Source organism: Nothoprocta perdicaria, unplaced genomic scaffold (assembly GCF_003342845.1).
Source record: "Nothoprocta perdicaria isolate Ctin4 unplaced genomic scaffold, notPer1 scaffold_50, whole genome shotgun sequence".
Lineage (NCBI taxonomy): Eukaryota > Metazoa > Chordata > Aves > Tinamiformes > Tinamidae > Nothoprocta > Nothoprocta perdicaria.
Genome location: NW_020455755.1, coordinates 1,653,155 through 1,673,053, shown reverse-complemented (window position 1 = coordinate 1,673,053; position 19,899 = coordinate 1,653,155). Strand labels below are relative to the sequence as shown.

General features: G+C 41.6%; 1 protein-coding gene and 1 long non-coding RNA gene across 2 annotated transcripts; one reads left to right on the top strand and one right to left on the bottom strand.

The window, feature by feature from the left end:
• The first annotated feature begins 2,535 nt into the window (after positions 1–2,535).
• LOC112954744 lies at positions 2,536–9,592 on the top strand. The gene is made up of 2 exons (XR_003250774.1): positions 2,536–2,657; positions 9,294–9,592. It is a non-coding gene; the product is annotated as an uncharacterized LOC112954744 (long non-coding RNA).
• On the bottom strand, positions 4,822–19,532 carry CA4 (carbonic anhydrase 4). The gene is made up of 8 exons (XM_026048007.1): positions 19,420–19,532; positions 10,656–10,703; positions 9,735–9,905; positions 8,005–8,159; positions 7,193–7,285; positions 6,860–6,923; positions 6,228–6,391; positions 4,822–5,081 (listed from the first exon to the last, which is right to left on the bottom strand). Exons 1-8 carry the CDS (start codon positions 19,475–19,477, stop codon positions 4,890–4,892), a joined length of 945 nt encoding a protein of 314 aa, XP_025903792.1. The 5' UTR covers positions 19,478–19,532; the 3' UTR covers positions 4,822–4,889.
• Between the last annotated feature and the right edge of the window lie 367 nt (positions 19,533–19,899).

Sequence of the window (19,899 nt, the reverse complement as noted above, 5' to 3'; positions counted from 1 at the left end):
TGCAATTAATTTATGTGGTTAATTATACTTGTGATTTTACTTATGTGACTAATTATRATCAGGTTTTATAGTACATATATATTTATTTATAATGCTAAAAGTCCCACAAAATAGAGGTTTGAGGGGTTAATGTTAGGAAATACATTTAAACTCCCTAGTGAAAGCTGCACGTTGCCTTGCCGGCCGCTGGCGGGCTGGGAGGTACCAGGTTCAGGAGGGGCTTGGAGGGCATCAGCAAGAAAAAAACAATATTTTTGGGGCAGTTTCTTCCTCCTCCTGTCGGCCTTCTGAGGAGCGAGGCCGCTGCAGAGCTGTCGGGAAGGCAGCAAGGAGCCCCTTCCTCTATTCCAATGTAAAATGCAGTTTTCAATTATTTTTAGAAAGCAATCACCACATGCCTAAGGTAAGGAATGTTCCTTCTCTAAACAGGGCATGTCCTTAAGTGCAGTGGTGCAAAGTGTGATGGTAGGAAACGCCTCTCCCTGTTTCTGTATCAGAGATACAGATTTAGGCTAGAACTGGTACTAATATATTTATGATGCCTCAGAATAACTCAGTGAGATTTAGTTAAACCTCTTTGTATCTTTTTTTTTTTTTTTTTTTTTTTTGAAATTTGAAAGTGCCGTTTTTTGACTATGGGTAAATGGAAGTATATTTTATATAGATCCACTATTGACATCTACTCAACAGCAAAACTGCTCCCTATTCGCTTGGCAAATACCGTCTTCCTTGGGCCCCCATCTGGGCAGGAGAGAAAAGAGAAGAAAACTTTCCATTTTCTCCAAGCAGTCGTGGAAAAAGAATTCGGTTCTCGGGAAGCGCGTTTGGAGCTCATGTTTGTAGCAGGGAGGAGGGGAGCGCAGGACAGGGCTGACAATTTGTGAGAATTCCTCGTGGAGAATGAGGGTGTTTCCTGTGGGCGATGCCAGCCTTTCCGCGGCTCCCTGTGCTTCCCGAACAAACCCTTTGTCAAAACGCTGCTGCATAAAGTGTCTCCGCRTGCGTATCCGTGTGGGAATGTCCTGCAGGTTTCCAGGGATTGCAGTAGGAGTTGAGCCGGGCCTGGTTTGTTCTGGCACGTGTGCGGGTTCGGATCCGCAAGCTCTGGCGCCCGGACAGGGCTCCCGAGCCAACACGTGCTCTGCTGCTGCACGGCAATAAAAAATCTCTTTTTTTTCTTTGTTTGAAGAGTTTTTGCTGTAAATTTCTATTAATTTACTGCCCTAATGTAGTGCTGTAGTTGGCATGCTCAGCGCTTTGCACACTGTCTGCAGAGAGGCAGAATACCCTGGGCAAGAGCTCCAGGCGGAGCGGGATCATCGCGGCTCCGGCGCCGCCGCTCCCTGCTGCCCGGCCTGCCGACCCAGCCCGGAATCGCGGAGCTCCCAGGTCGGCTGCAGCCCCGTGTGCCTCGGGGGTCCTGAGCAYCTCTGGCGTCCCGAGCTGCAGAAAGGGTGGCCAGAGCTCGTGCCCATGTCTGCAGCCTCCTCGCTCCAAGGGGCCTGGAGAATGGGAACGAATAGAGTGACTGTGCCCTAATTCCAGGGAAATGGGAATCTCAGGGACTGCAGCTACGTGGCCCGAGCACGGGAATGTGGAGAGAGAGAGAGAATGGGGAGAAAAAAAGAAAAATCACCCCTTTGCTGAGTTTGCTCTCCGTAAATAAACGCTGAATGTGCGCCTTGCTCAGAGCGGCTGCTGCACACGCTGATTAAGCCTTATTCTTTGCATCCACAAGCTAAAGGTACCGAGGCTGCGTTTTCCTTAGTGCACAGGATGAGCAAGGTCTTTTTGCACCACAGAAGTCACAGATTAGAGCTTCCCCCCCCACTTTTTTTATTGTGAATGACACTGTAAACATTGAATCACCTTATCAGCTACTTAATCTTTTAAATTAAATAGAATTGTATTGTTATTGCTATTCTCTTTCCTATTTCAGAGACAGAATAATCCTATGAAGGGGACTGCCTGTTCCTTCTTTACTTGAGTAAGAAATAGTTACAAGGTTCAGTCAAAAGAATGATTTTGGATATAGGAGCCCAAAAGAAGTGAGGAGGAATTTCAGCAGTTACAGGCTGGGAGAGCTTAAGCAAATATTTTCTGTGGTGATAACTCCGTTAGAAATGGTCTTTCAAGAGCAATTCTGTAGAATTTTTATGTCCTGTTGCTGGAAAGAACTGCTGCCGGCAGCTGTAGTTGTTGTCATCGTTGTTTTTAACTCTTTGGAGAAAGAATTGCTATTACTATATTTTGTTGTTGATTAGAAAGCCCTGCATTTCACTTTTCTTCATAAAATTGGCATAAAATTCAGATTCACTCAGGGAAAATTAATCATATTGGTCTATTCAGAGCTTATATATGCAGAGGTATATGCAGAGTGCTTGGGGAGCACTCATAATTTCATMATTTCAGCATTTCCTTTCTTTTTTATTTTTCCTCCCCTCTTAGCCGTATTTTTCAAGCTTTCAGAGGAAATGCGATCCTCCCCACAGTAACTAATTTGTGGAAGTTCTCTTCACAGGGCAGGCTGCAGCCTGGCGTAGTGGAAAGCGGCCAGGAGGTGATCAGCAATAAATGAACGGGAGCTGCCCCAGATGTTGGGTTCCTTCCTGCTGTGATCGCCACGAGGAGAGATGCTCTGAGAGGGGCAGCACGAGGTGGGTTTGGGGGCTGCGGGCAGCGAAGGGGGCAGCTGCCCGGGCTGTTTGCTCCCGAGCGCTGGGCTCCCGGCTAAGGCGCCAGGCTGGGGACGGTGGCAGCAGCTGCMGGAGCTTTGTGGGACTTCTGTGTGCGACTGTGCAGTTTATGAAGCTGCTCGTAAATCCTGAAAGGGCAATAAAGCGTGAGCCTGCCGGAACCATCCCTTTATAACCTCTTGTAAAAAAAGCCTCAAAGCAAAGGCTCGCTCTTCTGAATTCCTCTGCGTTTCCTCTGCCTCGGGGATGTTGAGAGGTGAGGGAAGTATGGAAGTAGGCAATGGAAATAGATGGTAGAGAGGTGCTCGGGGAGGGATCAGTAGGGAACTGTCCTGGCCGGCTCAACAGGCGGGTATTTGTGCAGAGATAAAGCTGGCCGCGGAACAACGAGGGCTGTATCTCAAAGAGCCCTGTGCAGATCACGCTGCGGCCTCGCACACGGAGCAGAAGAGCCYGATCCTGTCGGTATCGGCAATGTCTGAATCCAGTGCGGCTCCACAGAGCCTCCCTCCACCTCCAGAAACCCCAGTGATAAAACCCCGAAGAAAGTGGGGGGAAAGTGTCACTTTTCTKAGTGCTTGTTGTGAGGCTCATCTTCAGGAGGAGCAAGAGAAAGGAAAACTCAAGGCAGTGAAAATAGAATAGGGCTTTGTTCAGCTTTAATCTTTAATTTATGCTTGCTTCTCAAAAGGATTTTTATTATCCGAAAGTACAGTTAAAACTCTAACTATTCTCCTAAATGTAAAAGGTGAATTTTCCCAAGTTTTAAGCTTATGTTAAGCATTATTTAAGCATAAATTTTCATTCTGCTTTTTCTCCTTTCCTGAGCTGTGTTTAGTAATGCTTGCTTGAGTCTCCTGAAAATGCCCTTGTAGTTGTCATGTAGGGCTCCCTCTGCAAATGTTATCCTAAGGAAAAAAGTATATTTTTTTTGATAGAAAATTCTACTTTTTGGCATGGCCAAAACCTAAAATACTTAATGAAGCAGCAGCAAGTTACATGCCATTAGCCGAAGGAAACAGCCAGCTATGATTGTCTTGAGAAGAGCTGGAACATTACATGGAAATCTCATTTCTTCTTGCTATATTGAGCTTTCCTGAAAGTAATTGGATAAGGTCGGAAAAAATCAGTTCAAATCGCAATCTTCTTGGAAAAATATAGATCTTAATATTTCACAGGCATGATAGTATTAAAAAAAAAAAAAAAAAAAAAMAAAAAACAGATGGAAGCATTCACATATTTCTAAACTGAAAAAGCTTCCAAGATATAATACTGGTAAGAGCTATTTCTTGAGCTCTCCCATTTTATTATGCAATTGAAAATTATATAGGCTCATCAAAGTCKCAGCTTCAAAGACAATCCTCCAAAGAGGGAATTTCCACAGATGTGTGATTAGCTCATGGGGCTGAGCTTCCCTTTTCTCTCTAGCGCATCGTGTCAGCTGTGGGCTCTCCTACTAGGCTGAATAAATAGTCTCAGCAGTGAAACCCTGACCTGAAATTCAGAATTAATGGATTGCCTAAGGAATCCAATACCTTATCTACAAATTAACTCGTATTGAAGGAAGAAGGGAAAGCTGTCTGAGTACAGAACAGATTTGTCAGGCATCCTTCACTACAGGCAGGCCCAGATGTTGCTTGTTTCTGGGTGAGCATTTCTTTGCTCCGTGTTGCACCTTCACACAGGCAAATGTGGGAGCAATGGGAATTATTCCAGACAGTCGGGGCTCATTTGCGGTGCTGGGTGTAAACTTGGAACCAACAAGACCTTTGTTAGGCACTCAAGACAAATTCCTCCTAAAGGTCCTCTGCGTAGCCTGTTTAGCATTCTTTTAAGGTTATGTTAAAACCACAGGATTTCAGATAATCCATCTTAATGTTTTCATTTATTTTAATTAAAATTTTCATACATTTATATTATAGTTTCTTATAATTCTATTAATTTAGTGCAATGGCTTTTATTTTACATAAGAGCAGCAACAGAAGTCCTTTAAAAAATCTACATGATTAGTGCCTGGAGGAGAAGAAGATTTAATTCTGTGATCAGATATAATTCATGAATTGGCAGTTAGAGACAATACTCTATATGAAAACAACCAAAACAAACAAAAACTGCTAAAAAAAAAAAAAAACCCAAAACAAAGCAAAAAAACACAAAAACAAAAACGAGGACCTTGAATGAGGTGAGAAGTCTTCATTGAAGGAGAGAACTCAGGATATATGTGAGGACTGAGAGCAGCATTAAGACCCGAGCAGAAGGCTGCGGGAGGCTGGCACCAGACCAGTAAATGCTTCGGTCATTCAGCGGCTGCACAGGCCGGAAATTTTCAACCATGTGTGTTGTTGAGTTTTTGCCACCAAAGTAAACCATTGAGAACTGAGAAACCTGCAGACATTTAGAAAAGAGCGTTACATTCTTTTTCCATGAAGCATTAGGAATTGTGATATTTTTAATCTGCCATGCCTTGCTCTGTGGCATTGTTGTGTGTTAAATGTTGCAGGAAACTTTGTGATGGAGATACTGCCCAAGGTCAACCAGAGAGGCCTTCCTCGAGCCTCCGAAGTCGCTTAGACTTCCTTTCTGTGTGAGTCACGGGTTTTGTCCTGCTTACAGACCTGGATAGCCCAGGTCTGTAATGTTCTTAATGCATTGAATCCTCGCCATGTGTCACGTGGCAGTGACACAAAGCCAGGGGTTTAGGATTATGTCGGCTCTTCTCTCTGCGTGCTCCAGATTTCTGACTTCTTGCAGCAAGAAGCTGGCCCTAGCAGGCAGCAGATCACTGCCTTGTCCCCTCTGTCATGATCAATGGCACAKAGCCGAGCACTGCCCTGTGACTAAATTGATTACAAATATGCTGCAAATAAGCAACACAAATACAGATGTTGGGTCTCGCCCAGACTGTGCTAGAGGGTGATGTTACCAAGACTTCACTCCAGGACATCTCAATTCTTTATCGCGTGTTCTTTCTGTTGAATCCTCTGCATTTTATAGGTGGTCGTGACTGAGTGTCTTGGTTGTCTCTGCAGGACGGATGAGTTGCCATAAAGCTGATAGACCCAACTTTTGATTTTTAAGTATTTTATCCTACTAGGATTTTAAGTGTTCTTAAGCGTTCTTTTTTTTTTTTTTTTTTTAAGTAGAAAAGCAGTGGTATTTGGGATTGAGCAGATGGCTATAGCAGAAGTGCTGTGGATAGATGAAACCCTGAACTATGCACTGATCTGTGCTTTGGTTTGGCTTTCTTTTCACCTTTCTGTTCCTGCTGGGGTTTTTTTTGAGAGCAGATATAATAAGACTACACAGTGACATTGTCAAAACTGGCACTTGTGACTTAGACTGAAGTTAGGGGCACGTTGGAAAGTGTAGGTTTGTCTGAACAGGGTCAGTTTGAAGGTTTTTGTGATTAGGCTGAATGCAACAGAGCAGTGGGGAAGCAAATGATTCTATATGAAACCATGGGAGTGAAGAGGCAGTGAGAGGAGTGGAAAGCCGGCAAGCTGCCCTGTAGGAGATGCCTCTGCAAGGTACCTGTGCCAGGCTGAGTGCCACCGGCTTCTCAAACACGGTCCAGATGACACCCTCGTGGCAGTCCGGGGTGGTGAGGGACCCTATGTACCGGTAGTATCTTGCCAGATCTTCCTCATTTGGGAGAAGAGAGAATAGCGGCAAGGCATCCATCTGTGCTACGTACTCTGGGCAAACAGTGCAGAAATACTGTTTTTAAGAGGCGCAGGGAGCAGGATTGTTCATTCCTGTCTTCACATGCAGCTGCTAAAGGCCTCCCAAAGTCCCAGCCCCAGGCTTGCTTCCCTGGCTGCAGCAGCCATGRGGCATTGCCACAGAAATCACTGCCTGCTGGTTTCAGCAGCCCAAAGAGCACAAATTACACACACCTCTTTTAATAAACATCTGCATTTTTTTAATTATCACTTTGTTTATTCCTGCAGAAGCAGAAATCCTCATTTCGATGCTTAGGGCTTTCTTTACTGTCAAATTTGGAAAAAATAGATTTTCTCCTGCCTGTAATGTTCTGAGTATTTGAATTAATCTTTATCTTTGGGCCCTCAGTCTCAAGTAATCTTAACTAAAATTCAACTACCTTGTAGCATATGTGCTCAAAATATATATACGTTGCTTTTTGAGCAATCTGAATGTCTTACCTTTGTATTTAATATTGTCTAATTCATTTATTAGAGGTGCATATTTTTTATTTTCGTCTCCAACCTGAAATGGAAATATGTTGATTCCAAAACATGCATTTCCCAAAAGCTGGTTACTGTAATAGTGAATAAAGCACAAATAAACCACAAAGATAACAGAAAACAGCAAGCAGCTATAGAAAAGTGTTAAGTAACTATGTGCTGGGACTGCACAGCTGTAGAAATCAGGGATGTTTAACTCTTGGGCTRTTTTAACACAGGCACAGCCCAGCCCTGAGCCGTATTGCTAGTAGATGMAAGTTTGAGAGAGCAAATAAAAATATGGCTACCTACCTCTATAAAGAACGCTAACACAGCTATACCGTTCTCATTTTTCTTTGCTTCTGTTATATCTGGAAGATCTTCTCTTATGTGGACAAGGTGAAGCTGTAACACAACAGTTCAAGGTCAATTGTTTTTTCYTTTTTTATACTGTTAGTTGGTATAAATACAGTCTGACTGCTGATCTGTGTCTATGCTGGGGTGGAACCAGGGCTGTTTTTTTTCTTTTTTTTCTCAATTCAAGGAAAAAAAAAGAACTGAATATGATCTGAGACAAGAATTATGTCCAATAAATAGACTATAATTTGAATGTTCATCRCGAGCAGCCTCATTCCATGCATCTGTCTGCCATGTGAGTAAACCTGAAGTGCTCTGCGTATTGCTGCTACCCTCTGTTCAGCCTGTGCAGTGTAGCAGCTTTTTGCTTCATGGTTTGGAAAGAAGGATGGTCACCAAGGTCACCAAGCCATGTGCACCAGCACTGGCCGCTTGCCTTGCCTCGCCTCAAAGAGACTGTTCCTTTTCTCCCRGCTCTATGCTCACTTCATGGTTGCAGTCCCAAATGTGTTTGAATAAGCAGTATGTGAAAGGGCAATCGGAGTGTGTAGACTTTGAAATATTTCTCCACCCGAAAGGCTAAACAAACCCAGATTTGTTGCAYCTCCATGCCTTTGTTGTGCAAAACTCAAGGGTTTTTTTCTTTTCATGTGATCTCATCGGTAATCAGTGCATCCAGTTCCTTACTTCCACGACTGCAGTTTCATGCAGTAGCATCACAAAAAGCCAGCATTGTTCGCTGCTGATTTGCACCCCTATCCACCTACCTCCATGGCTGTTTTTTCCCCATCTATGCTGTGTTCYGACCCAGGCAGGTAGTGGATGTCTTGGACTCCCCAGTGGAAATGAAGCTCAATGGCCTTGTATTTTCTTTTCAGACCTCCGCCTCCAATTTTAGGGGTTGTGCTAAACGTTGCTTTAACTGGAGAAAACAAAGAGATAGTTAAATATATTTAAATTGTGTATTAATAATATTGGCAACTAGAGATGCATGATTCAAATTTATTCCAAAATTGCGGCTCATTTTTTCATGCTCAGTGCTCCASCAGTTCCTCACTGCAGAAGCTGAACTTTCACAAAATGCAGGTTGAGATGAATTTGAGATGAGAAATCTGCTGGCCCCCTTTGCAGTCATGCACATGCTTTGCCTAGAGCAGGGTGCTCAGCAGTTCCTGTTTGCACCCTCAGTATACCCAGCGCRCTCGAGTGACTCATGGGCTCGCTTGCTTCACCTGGCCTGGAGTGGTAAAGTGCATTTCATGGAATTTGTTTCCTTCTGTAAAATGGTGGAAAAGGGCAGAGTGTTGTATGACTATTGCATCTTTCCTCCGGGAGAATTCACACTACCAAAGCACACGAATATAGCCCCGAAAATCAACTTGATCACAGGTTACGTGGTTTCAAGCATCATTTTTAYCTCCTACTGTGTGCACTCTAATAGTTATTTATTTTGCACAGRTTTTAAATACACTATTATTTAGTTCAAACTGTGAATCTGATTGTTTTAATTTAGAGTAGTGCTGCTACTTAAGGCTAAAGGATTAAGTTATTATCTATTTAATGTGATGCTTGATAGACTGTTAACAGCAAAACAGAATCATCTTAAAGAAGACTTTTTCTAGTTATAACTTAGTTCTTTTCTGTGTTTGAGAATTTTGGATATATTTAAAGATGGAATAATTAAGATCTCTACATTAAGCACATTTTGTTGGTGGTGGTTTGTTTTTTTTTGGGGGGGGGGGGGGGGGGGGAGTGTGAAGGTTTTTTTAATCCTGGATTGAAGCCCTAGAAATTTCATTTTAGTTCCAAATTCCAGATAAATGTGGAGCTTGTGTGAGTCATTTAATTACTTTGCTTTTTTATGCTTTTTTTAATCTGAAAAATGGATTAATAGGATATATATTTGCTGGCTTTATGCCTTTAGATTGTAAGACCTTTGGGACATTGACCTTTACTGTCTGCACATCACCTAATACAATGATATTCTAATCTCCTAGAGAGCTTCTAATTGCAGCTGTAATATAATAGTAACTGTTCCAATGTTCTCATACCACAGGAATTGGTTGCCCTCAGAAGAAAGACATTTAAAAAGTGCAGACAGAAACCTCTAATCCTTTCATATGTCTGAGGAAGATGCGAGATCTGACCAATCTTCATGAATGTTAATTTTCATATAAAAGTTATTCCTCTGAGCAGGAAATGGAGCTTCTAGAGAATCTTTTCATAACTAGAAAGTCATTAACCTGTATATTAGTGAAATATCAAAATATGTACATAGCAATTAAAGTTTTAATTTAGAATTGTCTTAGTTTTTCCAGCTGTAGAAATCTACCTGTCAACCTAGTTATCTTTCCATTTTGATTTAGGAAAATATTTGATGCTTTCAAGTTCCAGTTTTAGGCATCTGTCAGTCACAGCAGCCAGTAACATTTTTAGAATACCAATGGTTATTTAAAAAAAAAAAAAAACCTACAGTAGCACTTCTGGCTGTACCCACCTGTATGCCCATTATTTTCTATGTTCCATTTGGAAGACCCCTGGACATCATATCCTTCAAAATTCAGAGGCTTCAGGCTATCATCATAAATGACATTTTTGGTGACAATATTGATAGGTGACTGTTTGCTTTCTTTGCAGGTGTTGTTTATTAAATACCATCTTCGAGGTTCTATTTAGGGGAGAAAAACATGTTTTTACTGTAGCCTAGGAATCGTTTATAAAGCCTAAGCACTTTAACTGTCAATATGTTCTTGCTTAAATAATTGGAGACATCTTTGAAAGAAAGGTCTTTGTATGGTGGAATTAAGAAAATTTTCTGGCATGTCATGTTTTTGTTTTGTTTTAAAAATACTGTGTTGCAAGAACCTTCTAGTTTAGTAGGAAAAGATGCACATGGAAATAGCTGTAAAATAGAAAGTGAACTGTTGCCAAGACTGGCTGATCATCAACCGTAGCACAAAAAAAAAAAAAAAAAAAAAAAAAAAGGTGGTGCTGGCAGAGAAAAGCTCCAATGCAGCAAACCCAAAGTGGGTTTCAAAGCTGGCTGGGCTGCACATTGTGAGGAGCAAGGCAATGGGCCAAGTCACTGCTCCCAGGGAAGTAAAAGAGAGGTGCAACTATAGGTAAAATATAAACATTTTTCTTAACTCTCTTGATTCAAATTTAAAGAGCTGACTAAGGTAATTACATTCAGAGTACATTTTAAATTATTTTTACATTTGTACTATCAGTCTTGATTGAAATAAAATGAATAGCTTCTTCAGGCATCAGATTTCTGAGTTGTGTTTATAGCTATCATGGCCAGGCAGTGTTAGAAACTCCAACATGTGGACTTGTTGTATTATTTTTAYAAAACCCTCTGGAAAACAGGAGAGCCCAAACACTGAAGCCATCGGAGAGGGAAGCTGTTCCACGGTACCTTCACAGCTCGGCTGCTTGTACTTCTGTGACTGATAGCACCAGTGGCCTCCACATGCAAACAAACAAACAAACAAACGAAACAGATCAGACATGTGAAACTAGATGAAAGAAAGTGCACAAATTAATATGTAAGTGACGGTGGCTAGTAAGAACTGACTTCTTCAGCTATAAAAAGAGCTTGTTGCTAAAGATTTTCCTAGCAGTATAGAGCATGCAACATTTCAATCATTTCTACCCTATAGTAGGCAGCTCTGTCTTCTCTTTAGAGTTCCTTCTAGTTCTTAATGAATTGATTTATTAATATTCCTSCCCAAAATTGTGTTAACATGATATATTACAATTTGGGGAAGGGAGGTTTTACAATTCTAAATAATTTATTTTTGAACCTTTGATCTCAATAACTTTTTAAGGCAACAGTTCTACACTCTGAATATGTTAAAGGTTATTTCCTTATATGAGTACTGCACTTGCCATTATTTAATTTCTTTAGAAATCCACTTGTACAGAAAGTCTTATCTCCTCTGGTTTCAGGAACCATTACAGATTATATGGTGCAATAAGGAATTTTAAGAAATGATAATTTTTTTTTCCATAAGGCATGAGTAATCCGCATTCTAATTCAGGTGAGATTCCACACAGAGGTGGAGGATTTTTCATTACAACGTCTTACTCCTGCTTTTTCAGTGTCAGAGGAAAGGTGAAATTCGGAGCTTACTCAATTTAATGATGTGCCCATCCATGCAGGAAAGCAAGGACTATTTTGCTTATAGCAGCATATTTCAAGGGTAGTTTTATGACTGTAATAATGTTTAAATGGAGTTTACCAAGGAATAGCCCTTTTTGCTTATTTAACTAGCAATCAATACAAAGAATACAAAGCCTGTGGTCATAATAACTTGCTGAAAATATAATCATGATCAATATTRCAGTTTTGTTTGTCTAGGTTTAGGCATTTTAATAAATGGCTAATCAATTTYTAGAGACTGTTATGGAGTCCTACATGTCATTAGATTACTTATTACTGTAATTTGTGCCCCTTTCTAACACTTCTGTAGAGAAGTTCCTAACTGTTTTTAACCCCTAATCTTCATATGGGTAACACAACAAAACCCTCTATTAAGCATTTGCAATTCCTCAGTAGAAACTTGGTGAATAAGGTGGCTAACTAAAGTAACAGTGGGGAGGGATGAAATGAACGTGAAATTACTTAATGAAAGTAATCTTTCTATAAGAGTGTGTTTTAACTCATCTCAGTTCCTCAGCAAATTTTAATTTATGCTGAAAACTATACATAAAGTTAACCCACTCTATTTCACCAAAGTTTAGTCATATTTTGAAGTGAACAAAGAACACTGTACATCCTTGTTGTAAAAACTGAAGTGATTTCTACATTGTTTCATTAATATTTTGCATTAGATCTCTCAAAAATGGCTTTGAGAAAATCTTTCTTTTCATGTCCTGCTGAACTTATACAAAATTTAGTTTGAGAACCTGCAGTCGCTAAAAGCGGTGGTTGTGTTTCGTTCAGGACCACCTGCATTCAGTGGGGGCTGGACCTCCCGCACTGAGAGGTGGTTTGTCCTCTCTGCTCTGAAGCAACCACACAGAAGTACCAAGTGCAGAATGGCACCGAGCGCCTTTATCAGCATGTTAATCAATAAATACTTAGCAAATACTCAGTAAGTTGATCTTCAAAGTGTTCTATTATCTTTAAAATGTGCCAGTGTTTGCATGAATGAATATGTGAAGAAGTATTTTTGGCATCTGTAGTAGCTTAGTTGTCAACATATGCTTTAGAAACTGCTGCGAGCTGGAGGGAGCTTCCTTTGCAAGTGATAGTGGCGTGAAGCTGCTGGAGAAAGCTCTGTGCTGCAGGCACGAATGCTCCACAGACRTGGCTCTCACGCAGTGCGCGAAGGTTATTGCCTGCACAGGTTGGACTCGAGCTGCTGGGTGCGAGATGGGCCCCAGAGGAAGGCTGCCAGGGAGAAAGGAAGGTTGTCAGAGGTGTCCTGACCTGCCTGTTTGAACATCCTTGGCCAAGCTCTGCTGTGCTGGGTTTGTACAGAGCCTTGGACAGGAAGCGTTTGAGCCCAGCTTAGCCATCAGTGCCTTGCTAAAGTGCAAATCAAATTTCACAATCCGTGTGAGCCATAATTAATGGTAAGCGCAGCAAGTGTATTTGTTCCCAGGTGTCAAGCTTGGGGCTTTTAGACCATGAGCAAAGCACCAAGGCATTCAAYGCAGGGCACGGGCAATGCTGAGGAAGGACAAGTACCACCGAACTGCCCTGTCACCGCATCTGATCCAGCGGAGGAGGAAGGGAGAAGAGGTTTCGGAGCCTCTCGCTGCTGGTCCGAGACCAGCCCCTTCCAAACCAAGTGACCGCATCGCATTACCAGTTCACAGATGCCTGGCAGGCTCCAGCAAATCCGCCTGTGGGCTTCAGTCCAGTTTGTCTATCTTTGCAGATGAACAAATGAGAACAGTAAAAATCTTTCAGCCTGTGCATCCAAATGCTGGGGAGAAAAGAAAATTAAAAAATCCAGCCCTTTGGTGGCTTCTGTTGCTTTATATCCCAGACTGATAAAAATTCTGCTCTGCTCTTGTTGAATGCAACTTAAGCCCYGTGATCAGCATCTAATTGTTGCAGGCTTTTCATGTCTGCAAACCAATAAGGAACCAGTGGCTTTCTGTCAAGCTGTTATCACACTTGTGATTTCGGAAACTGGATAGTATCAGTGCATTTGAACAGGATATAAACTCAGCAGTTCTGAAGAAATGTCCTTAAAGCTGCTAAACCTTGAACAATGAACTAATTAAACATTGCAGAATGGTCGAGCAAACAATGAATTAGTGATTATTGTGAATAAGAATAAGATTTTTTTTTTTTTGGTAACATGATTTTAGAGGACAGGATGTTTTGTGTAGGTACTGCTCAAGAAAACCAAACCCACCAAACGCTGTGTCACTTGCCAGCAGAATATGCACAAGAATAATATTAGGCTTAAGTGTGATTCCTCCCTCTGTATGCAGACCTTTCATTTGAAATGGTCCTTTCCCTTCTCCCCACCCAGGCTTAACTCTCCAACCAAGAAGGAAAGACACAACTGATACTTGTCTTATYCAGTCAGTTGTCCATGGTCTGAGGCATGATTATACCCTGGGGTATGTTGTCTAGTCTTGTTTTAATTGTCTCGGTGGCTCCTGCCACTTCCCTTAGGAGAATTTTACACAGTCTATTAGACTTCACTGTCAGGAAATGTTTCCTGTTTAATAGCTTACATTTTCCACTTGCTTATCTGTGTCCCATCACTCCTAGAAATACCACTGAACCACCCTAAACAATCCCTTCCCTCCCTGGTGTTTACAGCATTCGGATGGTTCCTCCATGATCTGTAATTCCTGTTCTTGCTTCTTCCATCCTTACTTTGTCCCATCTCATGGCATTCTGCCCTTTACTTTTCCACTGCYTCCATGTAAGCTCCCTTCTTCATGGCACTGGCAGACCCTCCCTGGTGTCCCTGAGACCCTCTTTGCTCCAGCCTCAGCTCTGCCACCTTCTCGTTGTTTAGTGTATAATGGTTGCTGAAGGACAGACTCCAGGTCATCTTCTCCAGGAGGACACATTCCCGATGCTGCCTTGCTTCCTTCTGGAGGCAACCTGAGCCCAGAGTGAGGCAGGAGAGAGGCAAGGGGAGGCGTGCGGATGAGGTGGCAGCGCCTGGGACTCTGGTGCTCTTCTCTCAGAGTTGCTGTCTAACTATGCTTACTTTATGTATTACCTTACTTCAGCCTAAATAATTTCCTAACTCTTCTTGTTGACCTTTTGCGGGTGAGAGGGAAGGCTATAACTCTCTATATGAATTATATGAAGATTTAAAAGTCACCCTGTGAGACAGCATAGCTGTCACGGATTGCAAAGGCCCACTTGCAGTTTCTATCCAGCCCTTGCTTTTCCAGGCTGCCGCATTCTCCACTGTTTCTGCCCAGAAAAATTCAGCAGTTTTGTTTTCCCATAGCTGAAGTGCTCCAACTATTGGAATCTCAGGCGCCCCGGAGGGCTTCATAGCCCATTCCCAAGGTTTTTACCAGCTCATTGGCACAAGCGAGTTAAGCCAGGAGCACACATGCTTTACTCCAGACAGTATTAGTACTAGATAGCAAAAAGCTCCTTGCCTTTTTGGCATTAAATAAAGGTACTCCCATCATCGTCRCCTTTGGAAGTAATATAATTCAGTGTATATATATATGAGGACATCTGGATGTAAAATTACCATCTTATCAGCCATATCTGACTCTTGCATTGTATTATGGATTCCTGACTTAAGTCACGATGCATCATATAATGTGTCACTTTGACTTCAGTGTTTTAATTTAGATTAGTGTGAACTGAGCCGAAGGCCTCCTCTTCCTTCACAAAGTTCAAGACAGTTAAATTTAGGGAGTCTCTCTTGGCAAGTAAGCAGGCCTACCACTTATCTCTGTTTCTTCCTTGTCAAACTTACAACTCGCTTCCTGACCCAAGTTGTTTCTTGGCACCAGAACAGCAACAAAACAATACAATTACGTATTGTTTTCATTTKATTGTAAATGTTTTCAATTGTTTTAGCTATCAAGCCCAGCTTGGAAACTTGAGGGAAAAATTCCTTCAGCTGAGAACTCCCTCTTCTGTCCGCTGACGCGGAGGACAGTGCTGCTGGCCTGAAGCCAGGCTCCTAGCARGTCGCCAACGTGCTATTGTGTGATCTCGGAAAAGACCCTTAAGCTCTTTGGACCATGGTCAGATTGCCTGAATTCCACAGAACCTCTGACATCTACTTTGTCCTATTTGTACCTCGCTTACTGCCCTATTTGGACCTCCCAAACAGCAATTTGGAAGGCCCTCAAGGCAGCGAGGCAGGGTGAGGCTGCTTGAGAGTTGTCCTTTAAGTTTGTCCATCTCTAACGAAGGGTTTTGTCCTTCTGCGTGTCTGGAAATCTCTAAATTTTGTATGTCGAATATGAGCTGGTTTTATTAAATGTGTTTAAAGCTCTTGAAGTGTAAATGATCTTTATACCACCAATGGTCCAAAGTGCTATAGTACAGTAGTAAGAATATCCTCTGTTGTTCTTTAACTAAAATCCCCTATTCCAAATTAGTTGTAACTAACGATGGAAAAACAAACATAAGTGATCACCCGTCTCCCCTATCATCATTTAATGGAGAATCCTCGTTTTCAGAGCGCATTACATCTGCGTGGATGTGTGTTGCAGGCCATTAGCAAGAGCTGTCCTTGAAGATAAAGTTTGCTACCATACTGAAACGTTGCAAGGAACATCTGATCCAAGCTCTGCGCCGGCAGTTTGCAAATGTGCCTGTAAGCCGTGGGTATGGGCAGCTCGGAGCCTGTGATGCAGCACGAGCTAAAGGAGAACGGGAGCTGAAGAGGCTGGGAGGGTCCTGCATTTGCTCTAAACATTTTCAGACTTCTTCCTTTATGTCAGAGAGTGAGGAGAATGTTTTCAGCTGTGACCTGTGATACTGTTGTAGCCTCTGTCATAACTGTCGTGATAAATCTGCTGTATCAAAGGAGGAAGCTGGCTTTGAGCAAGAAATGGGCATCCAGGATAAAGGTGACTTGTTTTACTGGAGTGATTTGCTTTGACTTGTTTACAATAGAGGCAATGTCAAAACAAACAAACCCTTTTGGGGGGGATCTTGTAGAATGAATTTGACTCCAGATACTTTACCCTTCCCTTTCCCATTTTTTATGTCCGATCTCACGCAATGTAAAGGAGAACCTAGGACCAGGCCGCTAGATACGTTGTGCCCTCGACTGACAAAGCATCTCCTCTGCAGGGAGAAAAGCCCCAGCACCTGGAACCAGCTTCCTTTAGGACTTGGTCCTTCCAGCACCTTCAGRACCCAAAAGTCTGAGCTGGTTATTTGGACATCAGAGAGGAATGTGCTTCACAGCAGCACCTTTTCCATCCATCCTTATCCCTCATCCATGAGCCCCCTGCAAGTGTAAGCCAAACAGATACGTATGGATGACCATAGGCTGACTCAAGCCTTTAAAACTGTTTTGTCAGCCTGAATGATTACCAGGAAGAAAGGGAAGGAAGCCCTAAGCAAGGTATCCTACCCAGCAATCACAATCTGAGATCAAAAGTCTGTCTGCACTGTGATAGTGAAGTTAACTACCTTGAGATAATGTCAGCGATATCTTATCAGCTGTATTTAATCATGTGCTGGATTAGGTGGGTGGAGAGAGGACAGTTCAAATTTTCTCTCCCCCAAAGCAGTTCTCGGATACTGCTTTTACTGCGTGTTCTAGATCTTACCATGCAGTTCTTGCTCTCCTTTCTTAAGCATGTAACAGTGCAACGTTTCATTCCAACGTGCACCTTAGTAACGTCATTCTGTTTTGTCAACTTTCAAATGGACTTGGAAAAATACTGTAAGCACGTGTGCAGACCTTGCTGCTAGAGCTGGAAATAGAAGCTGAAGTTACTGCTTCTATTTCCTTTTCCTCTGGAATCGCTTTTTATCCTATTCATAAAGATATCAGGTATACTCTGTTTTAATGACCCTGAGGAAACATGAGACTCAAGAATTAATGCTGACAATGTCAGTACCAACATGGTTATGTAAATTTTGTTTGTGAAAGCTAAAAGTACATAGGTAGGGATATAGAAAATAGAAGGAATSGTGAATTGTATGCATCAATTTTTGGGGGCCCCAGAGCATGGGCTATGGGGGAGTGTCCTCTCATGGTTAAGTCTGTGATAAAGAAAAAGGCTAAAACATACCAGGGCTTCCTCCATCCCCCTTAAAACATAATTACTTTTCAGAAACACTTGGTGCTCGTTCTAACTCTACTAGAGAACATTTTGCCTTGCTTCGGCATGCCTGATAGCTGTGCCTGAGGGTCACTCATCTCCAGGAGAGCCAAGCACACCCTCCGAGATCCACAGCTGCTGCTGTTAATGGAATATGCTGCACGGAAACCCGTAAGGTGAGTGGATGAAGTGATGGACAGGGATTCAAGACAAATAGCATCTCTTTGTGGCTCTGTCCAGCTGATTGGCCTGTGAAKGGGTTGTTGCACCTGTGTGCCTCAGTTTCCCTATCTGGGGAATATAGATAATGAAGTTTGTTTCCTTCATGAAGTACTTACAGTACTTAATGAGTAAGTGATATTATATCTAGACAGGTCAATGCTGGAAGCAACCTGGTGGATTTGAGCACGAAATGACCCCTACTGCAGCTATCTTAAATAAGCTGATTAGTAGATATCRCTCAAACAAGTTCCTAAAAGCAGTAAGATACAGCTGGAGTGTAAGGAAGATTTCCTTTTCTTTTGTAGATGTCTCCCAGACAAAACATAAAAAGTAATTGGGCCTCGTTCTCTAAAGCTGAGGGTTTGTGAAACATCCAGGCTCTAACTTAATAAAATGTTAAGAATAAAATAAACATGGATGCAAAGAAGGTGGGAGGGGGCTTCAAAATAACAGTTGCTTTCCATGTATTACCTTTTTCTTTTGAAGAGCTAATTATTAATATTAAGCTAGTAAAGACTATATGGGTTCTCTATGAGTTTACTGTAATAGAGCAGTAAATTTAGCAGGGTGTTAATTAGTTGTTGATTGATTTCTGTCAAGCAAACAACAATTGACAKAGACTTTGGAAGAGCAAAGGTTCCTTGTGTTTCTGTGCTCCCGTACTACCCCTGAGAAGCCTCAGGAGGCAGAATATCTGTGAAACACAGACTAAAAAGGTAGAAAAGTATGTAAACTGTAAGGTAGGGATTTGGAAAAGGCAAGTTACTGACTCCTGGGTATGGAGAACTAATTAAGAGCAGAGAAATAAGACGTTGGAAACCCCCCCATTTTCCCCATGTTCCTTAAGGCATTTTGTGGGTACCTTAGACCTCTGTTGCTTTAAGTTTGGCAAATGAATCTGCTTGAAAACCTTGTCCCTTTAATAGGCTCTTGGTGCAGTGCTTCTCTCTGATACATCAGATAATATTGTATCTCCTTTTTTTTTTTCCCCTTAATGCAGTCTATTCTATTTTAGTACAAACAATAGACCCTTCATTACTACTTAAGGACTGCAGTGTTTATTTTTAATTTATTTTGAGACTGCCTGCCAATATTTATGTAGAAAAAGGTATTTATTCAATGTTATAGTATTTCTGATCCAATAGAAGCATACAAAGAACTTTTGCATTTTTCAATACTAATTATAGATCGCCATTTAATCTAGTCATCATAAGTGCACAAGTGCACTTATGTATAGAATGCAAAAATAGATGGGTCTGCTGAGCTAATGCAGCAAAAGACACATTGTTCTTTCTCAGCTGGCAAGCATAGGAATTTCATCCTATACCATGAAGGGCAAAGCAATATGAGTAGAAAAATAAACCAACCTATTTGAAGTTTTAAGAACTTCATAGAAAATGTTTTGTATGCTTTTTGAATTTATATATATAATCATAGAGATCAAGCAAACCCCAGTAATCTTTCATGGAAGAGGAAAGAAAGTAGAATCTCTAAAGACAGAAAAAAAAAGCCCCCAAAACAACCCTCATACATTCATGAAAGAAGGCTGCATTTGATAATTTTCTACAAAGGATATAAGATAGAGAGAAATAAAACATATTCCCATTTGTCATATGAAAGAACTGGAGAGACTGCAGTGTTTGCACCGGCACTCAACAATCATAAATAAGAGTAACCTTGTTACATAGGGTTAGGAAGAGCAGGCAAGGACTTACCTACTGCCTCAATCTTGAGAATGTGCAGAGAGAGCAGGACAAGGAACAGCAATTCCATTATCTATTTTAAATAGGCTCAGTGTTGAAACCAGAATTGATTAGCCTCCTTAGGATGTGATCATATTTCTGCTCTGAGCTTTATACTGGAGTAAGTAGCCCTGGCCAGACCTGAAAGCCATAGCCAGGAAGGTGAACTCCTCCCCTTTGTAATTTCTCCAGATATACCCTACTCCTGATTTGCCTGAATATATTCATTTCTCCAAAATGAATGCCAAAAGGAATAAGGTTTTCTAGCACTGAACAAGGTCTGCAGTGAATAAATGATACTTTACGAGCTGGGCACATGCTACCCTTTTAGCAAAATACTACATTTTTATTTACTGGTAACATTTTCTCAGATAACCCATATGGATTTCAGACTAACTGTGAATGTGTGCATTAAGGTCGGTGTTTTGTTTAAACACACATACATACTACACA